Here is a 17,999-nt window from a genome sequence, read left to right on the forward strand (position 1 = left end):
GAAAACACCATGTTTAACAGAAGTATTTACAGAATATTCTGGGTTGGAAGGGACTCACAAGGATCATCAAGTCCAACTCTTAAAGTAAAAGGCCCATAGAACCCACAACCTTGGCGTTATTATCTAACCAACTGAGCTCCTCTCAGGGTGATTATAACATCAAACCCCACATAGAAAAAGCATCTTAATTATATTGGAAGATATCCCAACACAAAAATCCAGTTATAATAATAAAACTACTTACAGGAAAATATTTTTTAATAATATCAAAGTTTACAAAACCAATTGTGATCCATGCTATCAATGTCACAGTTGAAATGATGATGATAAATGGAACAAAGTATCCACTAAATTTATCTGCCAGTTGCTGGATAGGTGCCTATAAAAAATAAACCCGGTTATTTGCATGTTTGTGGTTGAAACACATAAATATGCAGAGTTGATGAAAATACACAATAGTTCTGGAAAAACACAGTTTGCTGAAGTATACAAGTATCAAAACATATAATCTTTTTATTATTCAATCAAAAGCTGGGATCAAGGTTTTCTTCTCCATTATTTTTACCTTTGACATTTGAGCTTCTTCCACCAATTTCACAATCTGTGCCAGAGTGGTATCACTACCAACATGAGTTGCATTAACAAGAAGTGAGCCATATGTATTTATAGAACCAGCAATCACTGTGCTCCCAGGCTTTTTTATGACTGGCATCGGTTCCCCTGGAAAGAAAAGGTAAGAATAAATGAGCCAATACCCCTAAAAGCATAATCCATTAGCACACAGCTCATTCTATGTTAGCAAAATCAGTAGGCTATGCAATAATGACCAGAAATCACATACTGGCTATCTCTGACTGGTGAAGACAGAGATAGGTAGTGTTATATTTTTATAAACCTTTTTATAGGATTAATTTCAAAGGAAATGCTGTTTCCTTGATCATAACTTTTCAGTAAACCATCCCCCAAAAGGGCAAGGAACACATTGGTTGGAAAAAGTCCTTCTAGGAATTTCTCCAGTAACACCTTGTATAGCAAGGGGAGTTTGAGAAATCTGTTTTTATCTCCATGACCCTGAGTTTTCAAAGACCAGAAAGTTTTTCTGTGGAAAAGCTCCTGTTCTCCTGCTACCTCTGCATGAATACTAGCTCTAGAACATCTTTATTTTCTCTATTTTTAGTGGTAGTGATAACAACTGATTCCCTGAAGCTAAAAGAGTCCCTGTTCCCAACTACAACAAGTAATCCAATGCCAATGCAAATTTTTATATCTTTTACTTTATTTATAAGAATTGTACAATGCATTGAATCCTTACTATATTTACAAAATGAAATTAAAATTTCAGAAGATGTAAAAATGTCCTGTGACCCTTAATAAACATGAAATTTCAAGGCTTTCTTTCTCCCTCCTTGCTCATTGAGAGAGCCCTGTCATACAAACTCCAGCATCTCATCAAGACTTCCACATCATCCTTTAGAACTTATTTCTGAGAAGGTATCACCTCTACAAATACATTCCAGGAGAAACTCCAGCCAGATCACTGGAATAAGGACAACAGTGTTATGACTCTACCTATCCTATCAGTAGGTTAGTAAGTGGCCAGACTGAGTGGAAAACCTTCCATTTTTTAGGGTGTGCACAGATGCAGGATTTTAATTCAAGCTTACAAAGCCACAGCATCCATTAAGACACAGCATCCTGTGGCTGTGGGAGGCATTCAGACAGCAGTGTTTGGGTTGGGTCTGCTCTCTTTTCTTGTAATAAAGAGTTCCAGAAGATTTCACTTCTTTGTGTAAGGCAAGGGAAGTTACCAGTAATGAGAGACTCATCTGCCATAGAACTGCCGTCAATGACCTTTCCGTCCACTGGGAACTTTCCACCAGGAACAACTTTAATAATATCACCCCTTTGAACCAGTTCAACAGGTACTTGGTCCTCCCTGCAAAAGACACGTGCAGAACAGGCAGGTTACTTATGCTATCAGCTTTCAGGTTAACTGCACCAAGCCTAGTCTGTGACCCAGGCAGGCTAAAGGGAATTTGATTAATAAATACTTACCTGACAATAGAGTGGCCAGGTCCAAGAGTCACCACAGTGGCTTCTGTGGCTTGAAGAGACATAAGCTTAGCAAGAGCTTCTGAGGTCTTGCCCTAAAAAACAGAGATTAATGCTTAAGATACGTTGAGATATATAAATCCCGATATGTACTTAACACAATGAGCTCTAAACAACCTTTCATCTTACAGACTACACCAGAAACAGCTGAATTCAAAATTCCTCTGAATAGTTTACTCTACTCCTGTCATAAATAGACAACATTTGTGTGAAGATGAGTTACCTTGGCTATGTGTTCCAGCCATCTGCCGAGCGCAATGAACACAAACAACATGGGAGGAGTGTCGAAGAAAGTGACGGGGCTTTTCTCTGCCTTTTCAAGGATTGCTACTATCAGGATCATGCAGGAATACACATAAGCAATCGTCGTGGCCAGCACGATGAGCACATCCATATTGGCTGTCTTGTGCCTCAGGGACTTGTAAGCTTGTACATAAAAATACCATCCACCAAGGAACTGTTGGTGTGAGCAGGGACAGACTCACATTGAGATCAGTAACCACAGAGTACATAATACTGCCAGAGCAGAATTAAAACCATGCAGTACATAAGGGAAGGCATTGCTGACCCAAGAAAATTTTATACTGATACAACTTCAGGTCTACTAGGAGACTCCATTGACTCCATTGACATCCTCTCATTCACACTTCCTGGTTCTCAAAACCAGCAAATATCATCCTTTTCCTCAGCCATGCAAAGTACACAAGGCAGAGAAAATGAAAGGATTTACCTACAGCTAGCCAATTAGTTTGCAGATGATCAGGCATCTCTTTATTTTAATATTACCTTCTCCACTTGGTAATTATCTGATGCAACTTTGACAGGAGGAAGAGCTATGAATTGAATAAATACAAAAAGGATAAAAAAGAAAAGTGCCAGTTTGTTCTGCTTAGGTGGTACAGACAAGAGGGCAGGCCTAATCCACTCAATCTTTCCATTTCTGTCTTTATCACATCAGATCACATAAATGGGAGATGAATAGAAAGCAGACCCCTGGGAAGCAGTATGGACATACCTGAACAAAAGTGCACAGGATAAAAAAGAGAAGATTCAAAATAGATAATCCAGGAATGAGGTTCTGTTCCAGCACCTTAGACCCATGGTCTTCACCATTGGGTATTTGCATATAAATCATTAAGACTACAACTGGGATACCAAACGCTAGGCTGTACAAGAAAGATTTCCTCCACCTGAAAAAGAAAAACTGTAAATCCATGGGTTTTTTACACCCCACTCAGGCCCAGCTGTGCTGGTAGTGCAGGGCTGGGGTTATTAGCACTGTACTAACACACAGCTTTGGATATTTGCAAAGATCCAGTATTTTGGAACAACTTCAGGGTCTGCAACATGTTTAACTGTATAGACTTCTGGCAGTTAAATACTAAAACTAATGAAAGCAATAAAAGTACTTGAACCAAATGGCGAATGGTAAAATTAAATATGCTTTACACAAGAATAATCTAATTAACTGGGAAGAGTGCTGGGGGTAGTAGAGCTACAAGATATGATCTAGGCATGTTCTTTAGTGAGAGAGAAAATAAATACTTACTGCTGTATTTCCTTTTTATGACTCAGGTTATGTGCATTTGGAGCTCTTTTAGCCACAGAAGCATGAAAGCCAATTTCCTTTTCATTGAAACGGAAGGGAAGATAAGTTAGTTTCGATGAAGCTAACCATATTACTTAAAACACATTTAAATTACACTATTTTTAGAAGAAATGTCAGAAAAGGACACTGTTCCATGTTTAATAAATTCCAACCATTCATTTACTTTTTGATTCTGCCAAAATGAGAGGATATTCCAGTCGGTAGTCAAAATTTGGACTGCAAAGGACTTCTGGTGCCTATACATGAACAGTGTATAGATGCAGTAAGTGTCCAAGCTCTTAGGCACAGGGAGCCACTGAGAGGTGGAATTCTACTCCACTCCTCTTAAAGAAAAATATGTGCCCTTTCACCCCCACTGGAATAATCAAGAGATATGGGACATACAACAAAGTAAGTTAAAATGCACAAGCCACTGGGAACTTGACAACCTTATGAGCAAGTCCCTAACACTACAGTTTAATAAATACACCTGAAGTTGAAAATTAAAGTGTCTGAAGTTAGTTTAAGCCCGAGGACAACAAGCTGCAGGGCAAAGCAGCCCAGAAACAAAACCAAGCAAAAATCCATCTTTGAGTCCCTTGGGTGAGTTACTGGAGTAGAACCATGCCTCCTGCCCAAACACACAAAAACCCAAAGCACACTTGCAAGAACACTTAAACTTCCTACCTGCATCATGAAATGCTTCTGTGGCAAAGTATGCTTTAGAGAACTACTCTGCCAGCCTGAACAGTCTACTAGTTAACATTTTAATAACTGCAGCTGCATCAGTTCTGTGGTCTAGCAGCTCTTTTCTGAGTAAATACTCTAGAGCATGGAAGACAAACACTCTCTGCTGTCCTCCTGACTACTCACTGCATGCACCTCATACAGTATGATCTCCTCTCTTCTGGTGGGACAGAAAAGAAAAAGGTTTTGTCCACATCTGGGCCATCATACCAGTACATCTTATGATCTGTGATTACTGGTAAACCAGAATTTTTTCATTTAATATCAGTCTGTTTCCATTCAAAAAGATGCAGGGATGAATGCAAGCGTGTACAGAGATATGTAATGCTTGTGGCATGAGCTGTGGTAAAACTTCTTTTACAGCTTTTTTCACTGTCAAGAGAAAGAAGTACTTTTTTTCTAAATTATCAACGCCTCACTGAATTAACTGTGATTGTACACACAGAATTTCAAGAAATTAATATATGACACTTTTGCCAGGTAAAGATAAAAAAAGGTTCATGTTGTAGTTTCTAGTGTGTGTTTTTAGAGTAACAGCTGGGAGCCTATGCATTCCTGTGGAACACAGCAGCCTCACCACAAGAGCATAAAAACATGGCAATAACTATGGCTTCTACAAAATCAGTGAAACCTCTCAAATATCAACTGCTTTATTTCCTTCGAAGTTTCACCATGTAATTGTCCATATATAAAAACTTTCCAAAGCCTACCTTGATTACTTTTATAATATCTCGAGGTCCAATAATTTCAGGATCGAACTGGATGTGAGCTTTGCTAGTTGCAAGTGCAACTGAGGCAGAGAATATGCCATTTGTTCTCATGAGTTTGGATTCAATATTGTGAACACAAGAAGCACAAGTCATCCCTGTAATCTAAAGAAATACAATTTTAGGTAGTTAGCAATCCCCCACATTCACCCAGTATTTGTGGGTGTACTTGAGACAAAGCCTCAGCATAAAGGTTTTAAAGGTTTTATAGAACTGTCTTAAATGATACAAAGCTGAGAACATAACTATCCACTTTTATTACAAAATTGTGCAAACAGCAGATAAAGTCACAGCCATGTATTTGCATAGTAATACTCAGACATGCTATTAACTGTAGAAGTATAACTAATTTGATTCTATCAAGATTGCCAGAGCCAAATTCTGCATGTGTAACTTCATCTCTCTTGAATTTTCCTGTGGCTTCAATAAGGCATGTTACTACTTTGTGATCTATTAACACAGCAGCAGACTGATGTTCTCTGTCTTGCAGTAAATATCTGTCAGAGAATAAAAATTACTGTTTGAGGAATCCATCCTTCAATAAGAAATTTACTAATTTTACTGATTTTACTCAAAGCTCCTAGACCTCTATGCAAAGCCTTTAACATTAGCAATGCATATTTATTGACAAATTCTCAGTTACACAGAGTCTGTACTGAAGTGCCTTAAAGGAAAACTTCTGTTTCATTTCTGATTGCTAAGAAAAGTCTAATCAGTACATGGAACTATCACTTTTTATTTCAGAGCTTTTGGATAGGTCCTTCTAAGACAAGTTGATTTTGTCTTTTCAGCAATTATATTAAAAAAAAGTGTCACCAGCCAGAACTGAGCTGCGAAGCCACAACTGCTCAAGCAAAGCTATTTGCAAGAAAATCAGTCTTCCAGACCCAACTTTTCCATAATAAACATGTAATTTCAAACACACATGACTTACAAGAAGCTCCACTTGCCCTTCTGTTTCTGCATTATTTTCCATGATGGTAGCTTCAAAACCCAAATTCTGGATCAGCTGTGCTATTTCAAGAGGCTGTATGAGTTCTGGCTTGTATTTTATCTCTGCTTTACCTGCCATCAGTGCTACCAACACTGAAACAATTCCTGCAGTGGCAATAGCAAAAACATTAGGTAATGTAGCTCCTTTGAGGGAAAGAAAAATAAAATATTACAAGTGACTGTCAGTGAGGACTGTAACAACTTAGAGGTATTATAAGCCTAATGATTTCTCTCTGCCTCCTTCTAGTGTTTTTGTCTAGTCACAACAGCAAAGTTTTTACAGAGACCCAGCCACACTGAGTCTCCCTTTAGCAATGAGAGGAATTGCAAGATTTACACAGGGAAGGAGGTGAGTTTTGCTGTGATCTAACAGCAAAAAGGATGTTTGGAAGAAACCTTTACATCCACTGCAGGAAGATCTGCCCTAGACTAGATTGTAGTTTGAAACAAGCCCTGCAGCACAATGCTATACCTTTTATTTTCCTATCCTTCACCCCTCCTCATTTTTTTAATAAATAAAAGCCCACAGAAATCTACATTAAAATTGAAAATCAAAACATAAAGATCACAAGGCAAAAAAAAAAATTGTTTTGAAGAGCTAATGCTTTTTTTGATTTCTAAATCAAGGCAGTGAGACCACCACTGGGAGACTGAGGAGAGAGTAATCAATAATCAAAACTCCCCAAAGGCATGCTGACACAAATGAAATCAGACATTGCTAAGGCTCATCTGTTAATCTTCTACATGGCCAGAGGAAAGGCAGCCCCAGCCTGCAGACTTCTAGACCAGTAAACACCACTGTGCCTAAGCTCACCCTGGCAGTGGAGCCATACATTTGTTTGCACCTGCTTGTGTAAATACGCCCGAGCATGCCCAGCTCTCAACGGCTCTGGAGAAGATGGGTTGCTTTGTAAACCAACAAGGCCCTGAAAACTAAATGATAACAATTTCTCTGTTCTTGTCTTCAGATGTATTTGAATTTTTTTATCGCTTTACAACCTTTTACAAGTATGTTCATGATGTTTGCCCACCAGTGCAATAGGATAGTTAAACAGTGACATAGTTACATTAGCACTAAGACACTATTTAACTTCCAGATGTTGTATGACAGCCTCTTCTTTTAATCTCATAGAACATCTTTTCCATCCCATCATCCCTTATCATTAGACTCATTATAGGAATCTTAAATTTATTACCATCTTCTTTCTGCAAATTTCTTTCAATGGTAGACACACACGATGCACAGGTCATTCCTGTGATCTGTAAAACACACTTTTCTTCTGTGGCTCTACTGAGCTGGTTTGACCCATCAGGGTGAGGAAGAGCATCTGAGGCATTGCCTTGGTGAGGAGGCTCTGGAGCTCGAGGCTGCACAGCAGCTTTGCTGGCATCAGGCTGGCCCCTGTGTTCTCCAGGGGCGGTGTCTGGAATAAATGCACAATACACTGAGCTGTTCACAGTGTGACTGGGTGACGCAAAAGTACAAACAAGTCACATTTATCAACCACACAAACACTCACAGTTGTTTGGAAGGTGACACAATAACCTTGGTCTCTATGTGGAAATAATATAGGCTGTTACCATGCTTACAAAAATACATATTCACCAGTGCCACTTCCATGACCATCTAACTCTACAGAACTAGCTTTCCACATTCCTTCCAATTTCAATGCCTAGAGCTGTCAGCTACCTCCACTTGATAAAGATATATTGGTATCTAGAGGGTCCTTATCCAGCACAGAGAATGGAGTCCAGTCATACCCATTCTGTCATTGTTGCCATCTATGCAGGACTCACATAAATTCATCTCAAACAAGGAAAACAAGTTTCTCAACAGGGTTCTCTTTATGGCACAGTATTCACACTGCAAGTACTGCAAAATGAGTCTTGGAAGCACCCCATAGACCTGAACACAAACAGGCCCCTTGCAAACATTTTTATTCTTTGCCAGATATTGAACAGACACACAACAACTCCAGCTGTGTTCACAAACTACCTCCCATGGGCAGAGGTTTGTGTGAAGGAGCAGGAATTGCTTCCAAACAGGTTAAACACAGGGGGGTCCCTCCTTTTCCAGATGGAGTTGGAACTCTCCCACCAACAAATTATAAACCAAACAAATGATAATTAAACACCACATACAGGGCCCTCCTCATTTGTAGTAGTACCACAGATTCAAAGGGATTGGACCCATGAGAGAAGTGAATAGGATGTAGTTTTTTGTGATCAAACTACTTAGTTTCAGGTAAACTGCATCAGGTATTTCAAAGCAAATATGTTTGGTTGAGGCAGGTGAAAATTGCCACATTCAAAATTTGTGAGAGAGGAGATTCTGCATCAAAACAACTTTTTAAACATTGAGCACATGTACAAAATGCATACACTGATGCAACTGAAATGCAAAAGCAGCTGTTCCCCCCAAAGAGTACCTGTATTTTGCCACTGACCTTGCTTAAAGCAAGGTTTAGTGAAGTAAGGCAGGCAAAAAGAAGAAATAAAGTTCAGTACTGTAGTACTGAACTGTACTGAAGAAATGAACTTCAAAGGCTAAAGACATATAAAGGGGGTTTTAGCTAGGTAAAAAGTGGTTTTAAATGATACTTCATGAAGTTTGTAAGTTTTAGTATTCTGGAACATAAATGTAAACATTTGGTTTGATAGATCTACTTAAAGCAGCCTGTAGACATAGGAGGAAGCCTACTTCAGGGGGGAAGGGGATGAGCTACTTGAAAGGCTTTGTACCTCAAGCCTTTTGGCTTCGTACCTCAGGCCTTTTGGCTTCATAATGTAACTCAGCTCTTACACCCACTGCTGCAGTTATTAAGGGCTGAAACAAGGTGCCTTACAGCTGAAACCTCTCTCCCTTGCTAAGTGAGGTCAGATCAGGCCAGGCATTCAGAAGAGACAATGTCAATGCGATGCTTTAAGTGTTTCTCTCCAGAAAGGAATCTCAATGCAGACCTTGTATGACCCACCCTGGCACGCTACCCACAGAAGAAAAAACACTGTTACCTGTCAGCACAGAAGCATCAAATCCCATGTCTTCTATGGCAGCTCTTAACTCTTCTCCACTAGTGACAGCTGGATCATAGTGTATCGTCCCAGTACTGCCAGCTAGAGAAACTGTTACATTCTTCACTCCCTGCCTCTGTGATATAGCCCCTTCTATGGACTGTACACAAGAATTGCAGGTCATGCCATCAATCTTAATAACAGCCACATGTGTCGTGCCTTGTGGTGGCTGTCTGATGACATTGCATGTGAAAGCACCTGAGGGAGATGCTGCTTTATTTGCTTCTGAACCACTTAGGAGGCTTACTTTAAAGTTTCCAGGTGGAAGGGATTCGATAGCTTGCTGCAAAGCTGACAGGGTGATTAAATCTGGGCTGTATTGTACCACAGCACATTTTTGCTCCAAAGACACTTTAATACTTTTTATGCCAGGAAGATCTGATATATTTCCTTCGATGTTTCTGACACAGGACTTGCAGTGCATGCCCTCTATCTGTACAGTCACTGTTGCTGTGCTACCCATCACGGGGACCAGCGGATCCAGCCCATCACTCTCAAGATTTGCAGGTGTCTCCCTGGGGTTTGCATTCTGCAAGCGCTGGAGATCAAGGGAACCCAGCTTCAAAGGGGCTGATTTACTTTTAATAGTGCAGTCGTAGCCCAGGTCACTGATGTGTCTCTTGAGGTCATCAGGCTGAATGATGTAAGGATGGTAAGCAATAATTGCTTCTTGGTTATCAAGTGACACCTTGATTTTTGCCACACCGTGCAGTTTCCTAATCTTTCCTTCAATGTTGGTGACACAGGACTGGCATGTCATGCCTTCTACCCGAAGCTTAGCTACTGCTTCTTTCAAGGTGGGCAAATTTGCAGTTGCTGTTGCCAACTTCTCTTCTGCTATGCTGGCGTCAAAGCCCATATCCAGAATTTCCTGGCAAATCTCTTCAGGGCTTATTTCTGACTGCCGATACTTGATAACAGCATTGTTCTGTTCAAGGGAGGCTTTGATTCTCAAAATGCCCTTCACCTTGGAAATTCGGCCTTCTATCGACTGTACACATGATTGGCAGGTCATTCCCACAATGTTGACTACCACAGTATGCTCTTGGGAAGGTGGAGAGGGCATGGTTTCAGAGCTTGCCTCATAGCCCATGTTATCGAAAGCAAAATTATGTCTCATTTTAGGCTTCAGCTCACAACCTGGAGGAGAATCGATGTTGGACAAAGCCTAAGGAGAAAGCAGAAAAGTAAAAATAAATACATGTATCCTCAGCTCTGTAAAAGCAAAAACAGTCTTCATATGCTCTCAAGCACATACTAGAAGTGCTCTCAAGTTAGTCTATATGGCAAAAACCTTTTCCAACATTATTTTACACTTTGAATATATCACCAGTGAGTTATGCCCATGATGACGAATCAGGCTTCTGACAGTCTCTTGAGCAGCAATTTAGAAAATCCTGACTAGGGATATAAAAGCAGAATTGACTCAATATTCCTACCCCAACCAAGTAATTTAAAACTTGAGTTCTCTGCAGCCACAGGACACTTCCATCACACAGCCTGAGCTGCTCTTCAGAGCACACTGTCACTGGCACAGGGGGTCACAGCAGAGTGTGCTCACTGCCTCTCCAGAAAGGTCATAAACTGGCCCAGTTTGGCCAACCTGCTATTTCCCACGAGGAGCTCAAACCAAAACAAAGAAAACAAAAAAGCCCAAGAAAACAGAATCATGACTTTTCCAGAAGCCTGAAACAAGTTGGTGCAGGGAGGGTCAGCTGCATGGTATTTGAAAAGATATATGCACACACAAAAATGTCTGGGCTGTCTGCATTTAGTATACAATCCTTTGAACCTGAAATCTGTATCTAACAAAGACCTTGAAAGACACAGAACTGTAAGCAGATATTTTCACTATAGTTTAATTTTATTTACCTACTTGTGAGGCACCTAGGACTATAAATTGTGCTACAGTAACTCACTGAGTTCATCCAAGACTGATTTTCAGGATGGCCAGTACTGAACTAGGCCAGCCAGAAGTGGCCTCTCAGTCAGATCACAGCCTCTGCAATACTGGAACTCTACAGCTGAATGCACTCAATTCAACTGAAAATGAAATATTTAAAAAAAAAAAAAGTGCCAATGCTTCTTACAGAGCAAGTGCTGAGAGCTCCAGTTGCTGAAGCCATGTGATGAGAAAGATTGAAAAGGGCAGGGACAAGTCCTACATGGTCAGATTTCATGGAAAGAACATGAAAATTCATGTCCATGATTTAAGACAACTTTAAATACTAGAGATCTAGATGAAAGCTACTAGGATAAAACTATTCTCTTGCCTGCAAAGCCTTGGGCTCTCTGACATTCAATAAAACAGCTGATGCTGGGCATTACTGCAGGGAGAGCCTGGAGAAGGGCCCACTGGATCACTCTCAGTATTGCAGATCCTGCTCCTATGACCCACAAGAAAACTTCTTTCTCAATACCACAGCATGAATGAGAGGCATTTAGGCTGCTTAGTAACACCAGACTGCATCCAGTTCATTTGATGCAGTATTCAAAATTCATTAACTTGATTTTGTTTCACGCTTAGACAGCTTGGGAATAATGAGGTCTGGGGCCACATAACCAGAAAAAACTTAAGACAAAAAATTTGTTTTCAGAATTTTCTATATTGTATTTGTTAGAACAGGAGGAGGAATGAGCAAGTTCAACTCTTCAAGATGGTGGTGCAGCCCCTCAACTATCCTGACAGCAGACTCTCTCCCCTGCTCCCCCTCTTCTGCTTGGCCTCATGGCTGCACTCCAGGGATGCTGGGGAAGAAGAGTCAGGAATATTTTAGACCTGGCATCCCCTTTTGCCTCCTCCCCCCACCAGCCTGGCAGCACCCAGGACACTGTTCTCCTTGCACTTCCCCTCCCACAAGTTCGTGAAATCCCCAGCATGTAAGGAAATATGCCACAAGCACCTCCTTTCAAAACAAAGCATTAACAGTTAATCAGACTTCCCTGCGAAGGTGGTGCCCTGTTTAAGCACCACACAAAGACAACCAGGACATCCCCATTCTTGTGTCCTCCTATTGTTGTGACTTCCCACAATTAGAAATAATAACCTGGCCTTGTGTATGGGAAAAAAACCCTTCTGAAAACAGTCTCCCATCCACCACATTTCAAACGCGGCCTAAACTCAAACTCGCATTGTTTGTCAGTTCTGCCTGTCACAGAAGATAAGAAGCATTAGGTGAACATTGTCTGTCATCCCCTCTTCCCTGTCCCCAGTCCCCCAAGGACACTGCTCACAGTGGCCTGCTCTTATCAAAAACACTCAGTGCAATCTGCAGTCACAGAAGCTCACTCTGTGTATGTACTTTGGTTTGCAGGACAAAGGTATTTTGCCTTCTGCATCCTTTGGTGAAACAGAGCACAAATGGAGGAGATGAGCATCCTCCACTCTCTGCTTCACTTGTCTGTCTGGCCACCTCTTGCAGATGAAACTCTGGAACCATCACAGGCTTTATGTCCTCCACTGCGTTCCCTCCCCCTGCCATGCTCACTGTCTTAGTTTTACAAGGTACCCTGTGACATAAAAGTAATTCAAATTAATCATGTAAAAAGATTAGAGGGTACTTCTCATTATCCAGTCTTTTGAAAAACATAAAAGAAAGGACTGATTTCACTATTTCAATGCATTGTAAGCCACAGAAACTTCAAAACTTGGACACTGTTTTTTGTTGTGCATAAAAAGCTATCCCAACATTCAGAAGAACTGGCAAAAATATTTTGTTTGCTACTTGTCGAAACCAGATGTTTATGATCTGCAGGAGAAAAATCCTTGCACACAAATTTTTAAATGACAAGGAAAAAATAGAGAGGGGATGTGGATATAAGAAAATTTAAAAGCTTCTTTCCCTTAAAAAACCCACACAAGTGCCAAAACATTGAAGAATCTACCCCCAAAACCAAGAAATGTGCACAGGTACAAACAAAGTATTTACAAAGCCTTTAGTACTGTTTATAATGGATTTTTTAAAAACCCCAGAAACAGTATAGGCAGAAATACATACAGGTGTGTATTTGCAAGAAGAGTGTTTCTACACCAGACAAGAGGAAAACAGCCGATTCATGTAAGGACACAAAGATGAGGCATACAGAAATGTGACCATAGTTTTCCTCAGGCACATGCTGGGTCTCAGAAAATGGTTTCCTCATACCAGTTGACACCCACACATAAAATGGCATCTATGAGGCTGCATGGTAATTCAGGGACACTACCTGCAAGAGGATCAGAAAAACAATCACCACAAAAAATGCCCAAAAAGGTGTTTGGGAGTCTCAGGCATTGCTCCTTCTTCTTTTTTTCTGCCCAGAGAGAAACATGAACAAAATAATGGAAATGCATCTAACTACATCCAGAAGGGAATGTGTGAAAGAACTGGCTGTAGTTACTCTTTTGTCTCCACACCAATAGAGAATGGCTCACTTTTAAGGCCAGGTATACACCAAGTCTGTTTGCTCTACCAGCCTCATGCATATTTTTACAGTATCTGTGTGAAGAATATGCAAATAATTACATGGGAAATGATGCCAATTCTTTCCCTCCTTTGTTCTGCATGTAAAAGTTGGAACTAAAAGCGCAGAGCAGAGCAAGTCTCTACTCTGAAAGCTAAGTAACCTGATACAAAGTTATGAAGCTCATATGACCAACACAAAAAAATTGAAGAAATCTGAGGAATCATTGACAAAGAATCAGTAGTAGATGGAGACAGCTTTAAAGAAAGCACAAGTACTGGCTGGAAAACACTTGCATCAACAGGAGAAGCTCTGAACCAGAACCAAGATGAGTAGCAAATGTGCAGGAGTGTGGCATCTGAAGCCCAAGTCCCAGTATGAGGATTTCAAAGCAAGAAACAAGGCATGAAGAACAACCCTTCATATCCCAGACAGGAGTTGTAGCACTCATGCCTGTCCTGGGCCAGAGCAGGGCTTGGGAACAGCTGGAAGAGGCAGAAGCTCATGCTCTCCTTTCACACTCCCTCCAGACAGCAGGAAGAAGACCATCCAAAAGGAATATGCCCTGGGGATGAACTAACTTTTTGTGAAAGCATGGAGGTGGATCAGGGCAGGGAGATGCTGCTGGATTGGAAGCACCAAGTCTCAAGCCCTGGTTTGGCACAGAGCTCATGGCATCACAGCATCCAGAGCTCATGGCAGGTTCATTTGGGAAAGGTAGTCCTAGCCCATGGTCTGTATGGCTGGTGGGGCAAACTCGCCCCATTGAGGGCTGCCCTTAGAGGCATCATGCTGACCCATGGTGCCCCAAAGCAGGCTCCTTCTTTAGGATATTCCCATTCAAAAATGAAAAGGCTGAGAGTTCAAGCAGTGAAGGGATACATAATAAATCTGAGTAAAACAACTGAACTCAGAAAAAACCCCAAAGACATGGAAACCATGGCACTGAGTAAGACCCCCACAAATGCACGCATGGTGACCCATGTCTTGAGAATGGATGCAACATCATGGCTGTGAACTCAACAAGGTTTGTGCCTGCCTTGGCTGTGAAACCACCAGCCACCCCTGGCTGAGTCCCCATGCTGCCTCCATTGCTGTGTTTCATGGTCACCTTGTGGGGTGGCCTGTCACCAGGAAAGACATCCCTCTACCCATTTCCCTTTCCCAAGAGGTGCAGCCACCTCCAAAATGCCAGTATAACACTCCTGGCCTCTGCAGCACAAGGCTGAGGTTGTGACAAGCACACTCCACAGCCCCCTGAGCATCCAAGATCCAGCACAGCACTGCTCCTCTCAGCTCATCCAGCAAGGCTCTCCCCCCTTCTCTGGCACTGCTCTCCTGCCCTCCGTTGCCTGGCCTGCAGGGATGGCAACTTTCACATCCTAAACCTCGAGCACCAGGCTCCTCAAAGTGATGCCAGGCAATCAGCGGGGAGGAGATGGGGCCCGGCGCACTCAGCACCTCCCCCTCTGCCTCTCCCTGCCTGCTCATCCACAAATGCTGGAGGTCACTGCACCTCTCATCCACTACGTCCTCAAGTTTTGGGCTGCTCTTTTCCCTGTACCTCTGTGGGCTGAAATCAATTATTGCCCTCTTACCTTTGAGCGCCCAACTGCTGAAGAATTATCTTATCTGTGTTTTACCTTCCCTACTTCCTTCTTTCACAACTGCCTGATTCATGGCTTTGGATTCAGGCAGCAGCAGCACACAACTGAAAAGCCACACACTAATAATTAAACGCTTCAGAAGTTTCCCAGTTTATTACAGGCAGACAGTGAACAACAAAATGAGGGCAGAGAAGCCACAAAAACATCAAAGGTCACGAGTCTTCAATTTTTTGCCAGTAACAGCAGCACTCTGGCACACAGAGTAGCCAGAAATTCAATCCTCATCCTCCTTAACATTTTTCAGCACATCTCATTAGAGCATATTGTTTAAATGTATTAGATCATAACCATTGTTCTTTCTCCCCTCGTCTCCCAAACGAAGATTAACAAATGTCAGTAGCTACTATATCCAGTAACTACTTACAATTTGTTATTTTTCAAACAGTCCCTGAGTCTTAAATGAGGATAAAAACACCTTCTAAACCTGAATATCAAGATTCAATGAGATTATTACTACAAAGCAGCCTTTATAAAGCTTTTGTTTCCAAAATACTAACTTGATTTACTAATGGTTCTGCCAAGGGACTGCCATTTCCCACCTGGGATCAGGCTTCTCTAACAGTACAGATGATAGGGAAAGATTTAGGCAGCTGAAGCCAGTCTTACTGAAATGACACCTACACTGTAGTCAACAAACCTCAGAGACCTTAACAGGCACTTTTAAATTAAAGGGAGCTGTGTAAACCAAGTTTCGTTAATGGGAAAGGGGAAAAGCTTGATGTAAACGAAATGTTTCTAATTTAGAATTAAAACAAGACAAACTTCTTTGTGATGTTCTTCACAGCACCAGTACAAGCAGCATATATACCCCAGTGAACTGAATACAGAGAACAGATCTTTTGGTAGAACGAAGTCCTTTATGTCATGACTGTTTTCTAGCAAACATTTAGAATACAAGAAGTAACTCGAGGCAGAAAAAGCCTTCAGGTACATTTGGTCTCTTCTGGCTGTTATTTCATTCCAGTCTGACACTATTTGAATCATTGTAAGCATACCCAGTTTCAAAGAACATGAACACACGGAATCACAGAACATTCTGAGTTGGAAGGGGACCCACAAGGATCATCAAGTCCAATTCTTCAGCAAATGGCTCACACAGGAAGCAAATCTACCACCTTGGCATTATTAGTACCATGCTCCAACCAACTGAGCTTTGTTCTGAGAGTTTATTTCCTTAAATATTCACATTATTCACTAAGCCAAACTACATTACTCCAGTGTACATACATTTTAAACAGCAAAACTCTTTTAAAAGCATAAACCTCATCATATTTCTTTCAGCATTGATCTTTCTAAGTCTCCTCACCACAGGAGTTAATCTCCAAAAGTACCACAGTTATATACAACACTGAATTTTTTTTAAAAGTTGCAAGATGTATGTATCAAGAGCTTCACTAGCACCCACTTACTAGATACAAATGAACTACTTACCTACAATAAGGAATTTTTAATGTTTCTGCAGTTTCTGTTACTCCAGACTAGTATGAGCTTCTTCAAACTACTGGAGCAATCAGAGTTCAAAAGGAGAAATACTATTATGTTTCCTTCCTAAGAATCACCACTCTGCATTATTAGAGGTGGAGCTAAAGCAATGCTCATTAGCCTCTACAGCATAAGTCATCATTAACAACTTCTTTCAAAGATTGTTTTCAGAGGATCCCCAGAGGATTTGCATTTGTACTCCTTGTTATGGGGCTGGCATCCATGCTGGGGATCGAGAAAATTTAGATAAAGAAGGTTTAACCTCCTTAAATATACAACCCATGCTACAACATGCTTTGTTTTAAATTCACCAGTTCAGAAACACCACTTCCCTCCCAACATGCACACAAACATACACACACTGACCTGCCTTTCATTTGTATTGACTTCTGTCATTCCCATGGAGTAACTCTGCAAAAGTTTCTCTTCTTTCTGCAAGTTACTGCTTGCTTTCACCAGCGATGCCGTCTTGGACTTTTCACCAATAATCAGTAGTTCAGGCACATCACGAGCTGCCTGCTGCTTACGAATAGACACCAAGGATATGTTTCTGTCATTTAAAGTAGCTAAGTAGGACAGTTCCTTTTTCATTTTGTTGTCCAGTTTTCTCTCCATTATTTTTCTGGACTTTAAATATTGCAACACCAAAAAAAAGTTTCACGAGAGCAGTTATTTGTTGTCCTCCAAGCCGCGCTTCTTTCAGCTACATTTACAACAGCTTGAAGAGCTCTGCCCTTCTAATCCATGGGCTTATTAGGCATTCATCAGGAAATCCCAGATGCAACCTGTGATCCTTATGTAGGCTGCTTGCTGCACTCAGCTACCTGCTCTCCCTGCCAGTTCAAATGTTTCCCACCAATTGGCATCCCTGGTGCTTTCCCAACTGCGTCCGGCACTGCTGATCTCTGCACACGGCGCTGCAGCAGGCTCAGCCAAGGCTGCCTTTCACAAGCTGCTCAAACATGACCTGTGTGCAGCAGCCAGCGTGTAACCAGCCCACACAGACAGGCATCCTGGCGGCCATGTGCACAATCACAGCTCCTGCACAGGGAAAACGCTGTTCCAGTTCCTCCTTCCATGAAATTATCGGGGGTTTCTTGGATAAAATGAAGTCCCTTCTAACATGGA

The 17,999-nt window shown here is 41.4% G+C and overlaps 1 protein-coding gene across 1 annotated transcript in view; it reads right to left on the minus strand.

The window, feature by feature from the left end:
- The window catches only part of ATP7B (ATPase copper transporting beta), a 30,666-nt gene extending 13,103 nt beyond the window's left edge, over window positions 1-17,563 (minus strand). The window contains exons 1-12 of the mRNA XM_058044942.1: window positions 17,238-17,563; window positions 9,220-10,447; window positions 7,404-7,631; window positions 6,149-6,312; window positions 5,158-5,319; window positions 3,662-3,738; window positions 3,128-3,302; window positions 2,336-2,569; window positions 2,056-2,147; window positions 1,809-1,936; window positions 566-720; window positions 245-379 (exon numbers count right to left, since the gene is read on the minus strand). Of these exons, the coding sequence (XP_057900925.1) occupies window positions 245-379; window positions 566-720; window positions 1,809-1,936; window positions 2,056-2,147; window positions 2,336-2,569; window positions 3,128-3,302; window positions 3,662-3,738; window positions 5,158-5,319; window positions 6,149-6,312; window positions 7,404-7,631; window positions 9,220-10,447; window positions 17,238-17,486 (3,027 nt within the window). The 5' untranslated portion in view covers window positions 17,487-17,563. The remainder of the gene's footprint in view (window positions 1-244; window positions 380-565; window positions 721-1,808; window positions 1,937-2,055; window positions 2,148-2,335; window positions 2,570-3,127; window positions 3,303-3,661; window positions 3,739-5,157; window positions 5,320-6,148; window positions 6,313-7,403; window positions 7,632-9,219; window positions 10,448-17,237) is intronic.
- Between the last annotated feature and the right edge of the window lie 436 nt (window positions 17,564-17,999).

The sequence above is a fragment of the Melospiza georgiana genome, chromosome 2 (genome assembly GCF_028018845.1).
Source record: "Melospiza georgiana isolate bMelGeo1 chromosome 2, bMelGeo1.pri, whole genome shotgun sequence".
NCBI classification, from domain to species: Eukaryota; Metazoa; Chordata; class Aves; order Passeriformes; family Passerellidae; genus Melospiza; species Melospiza georgiana.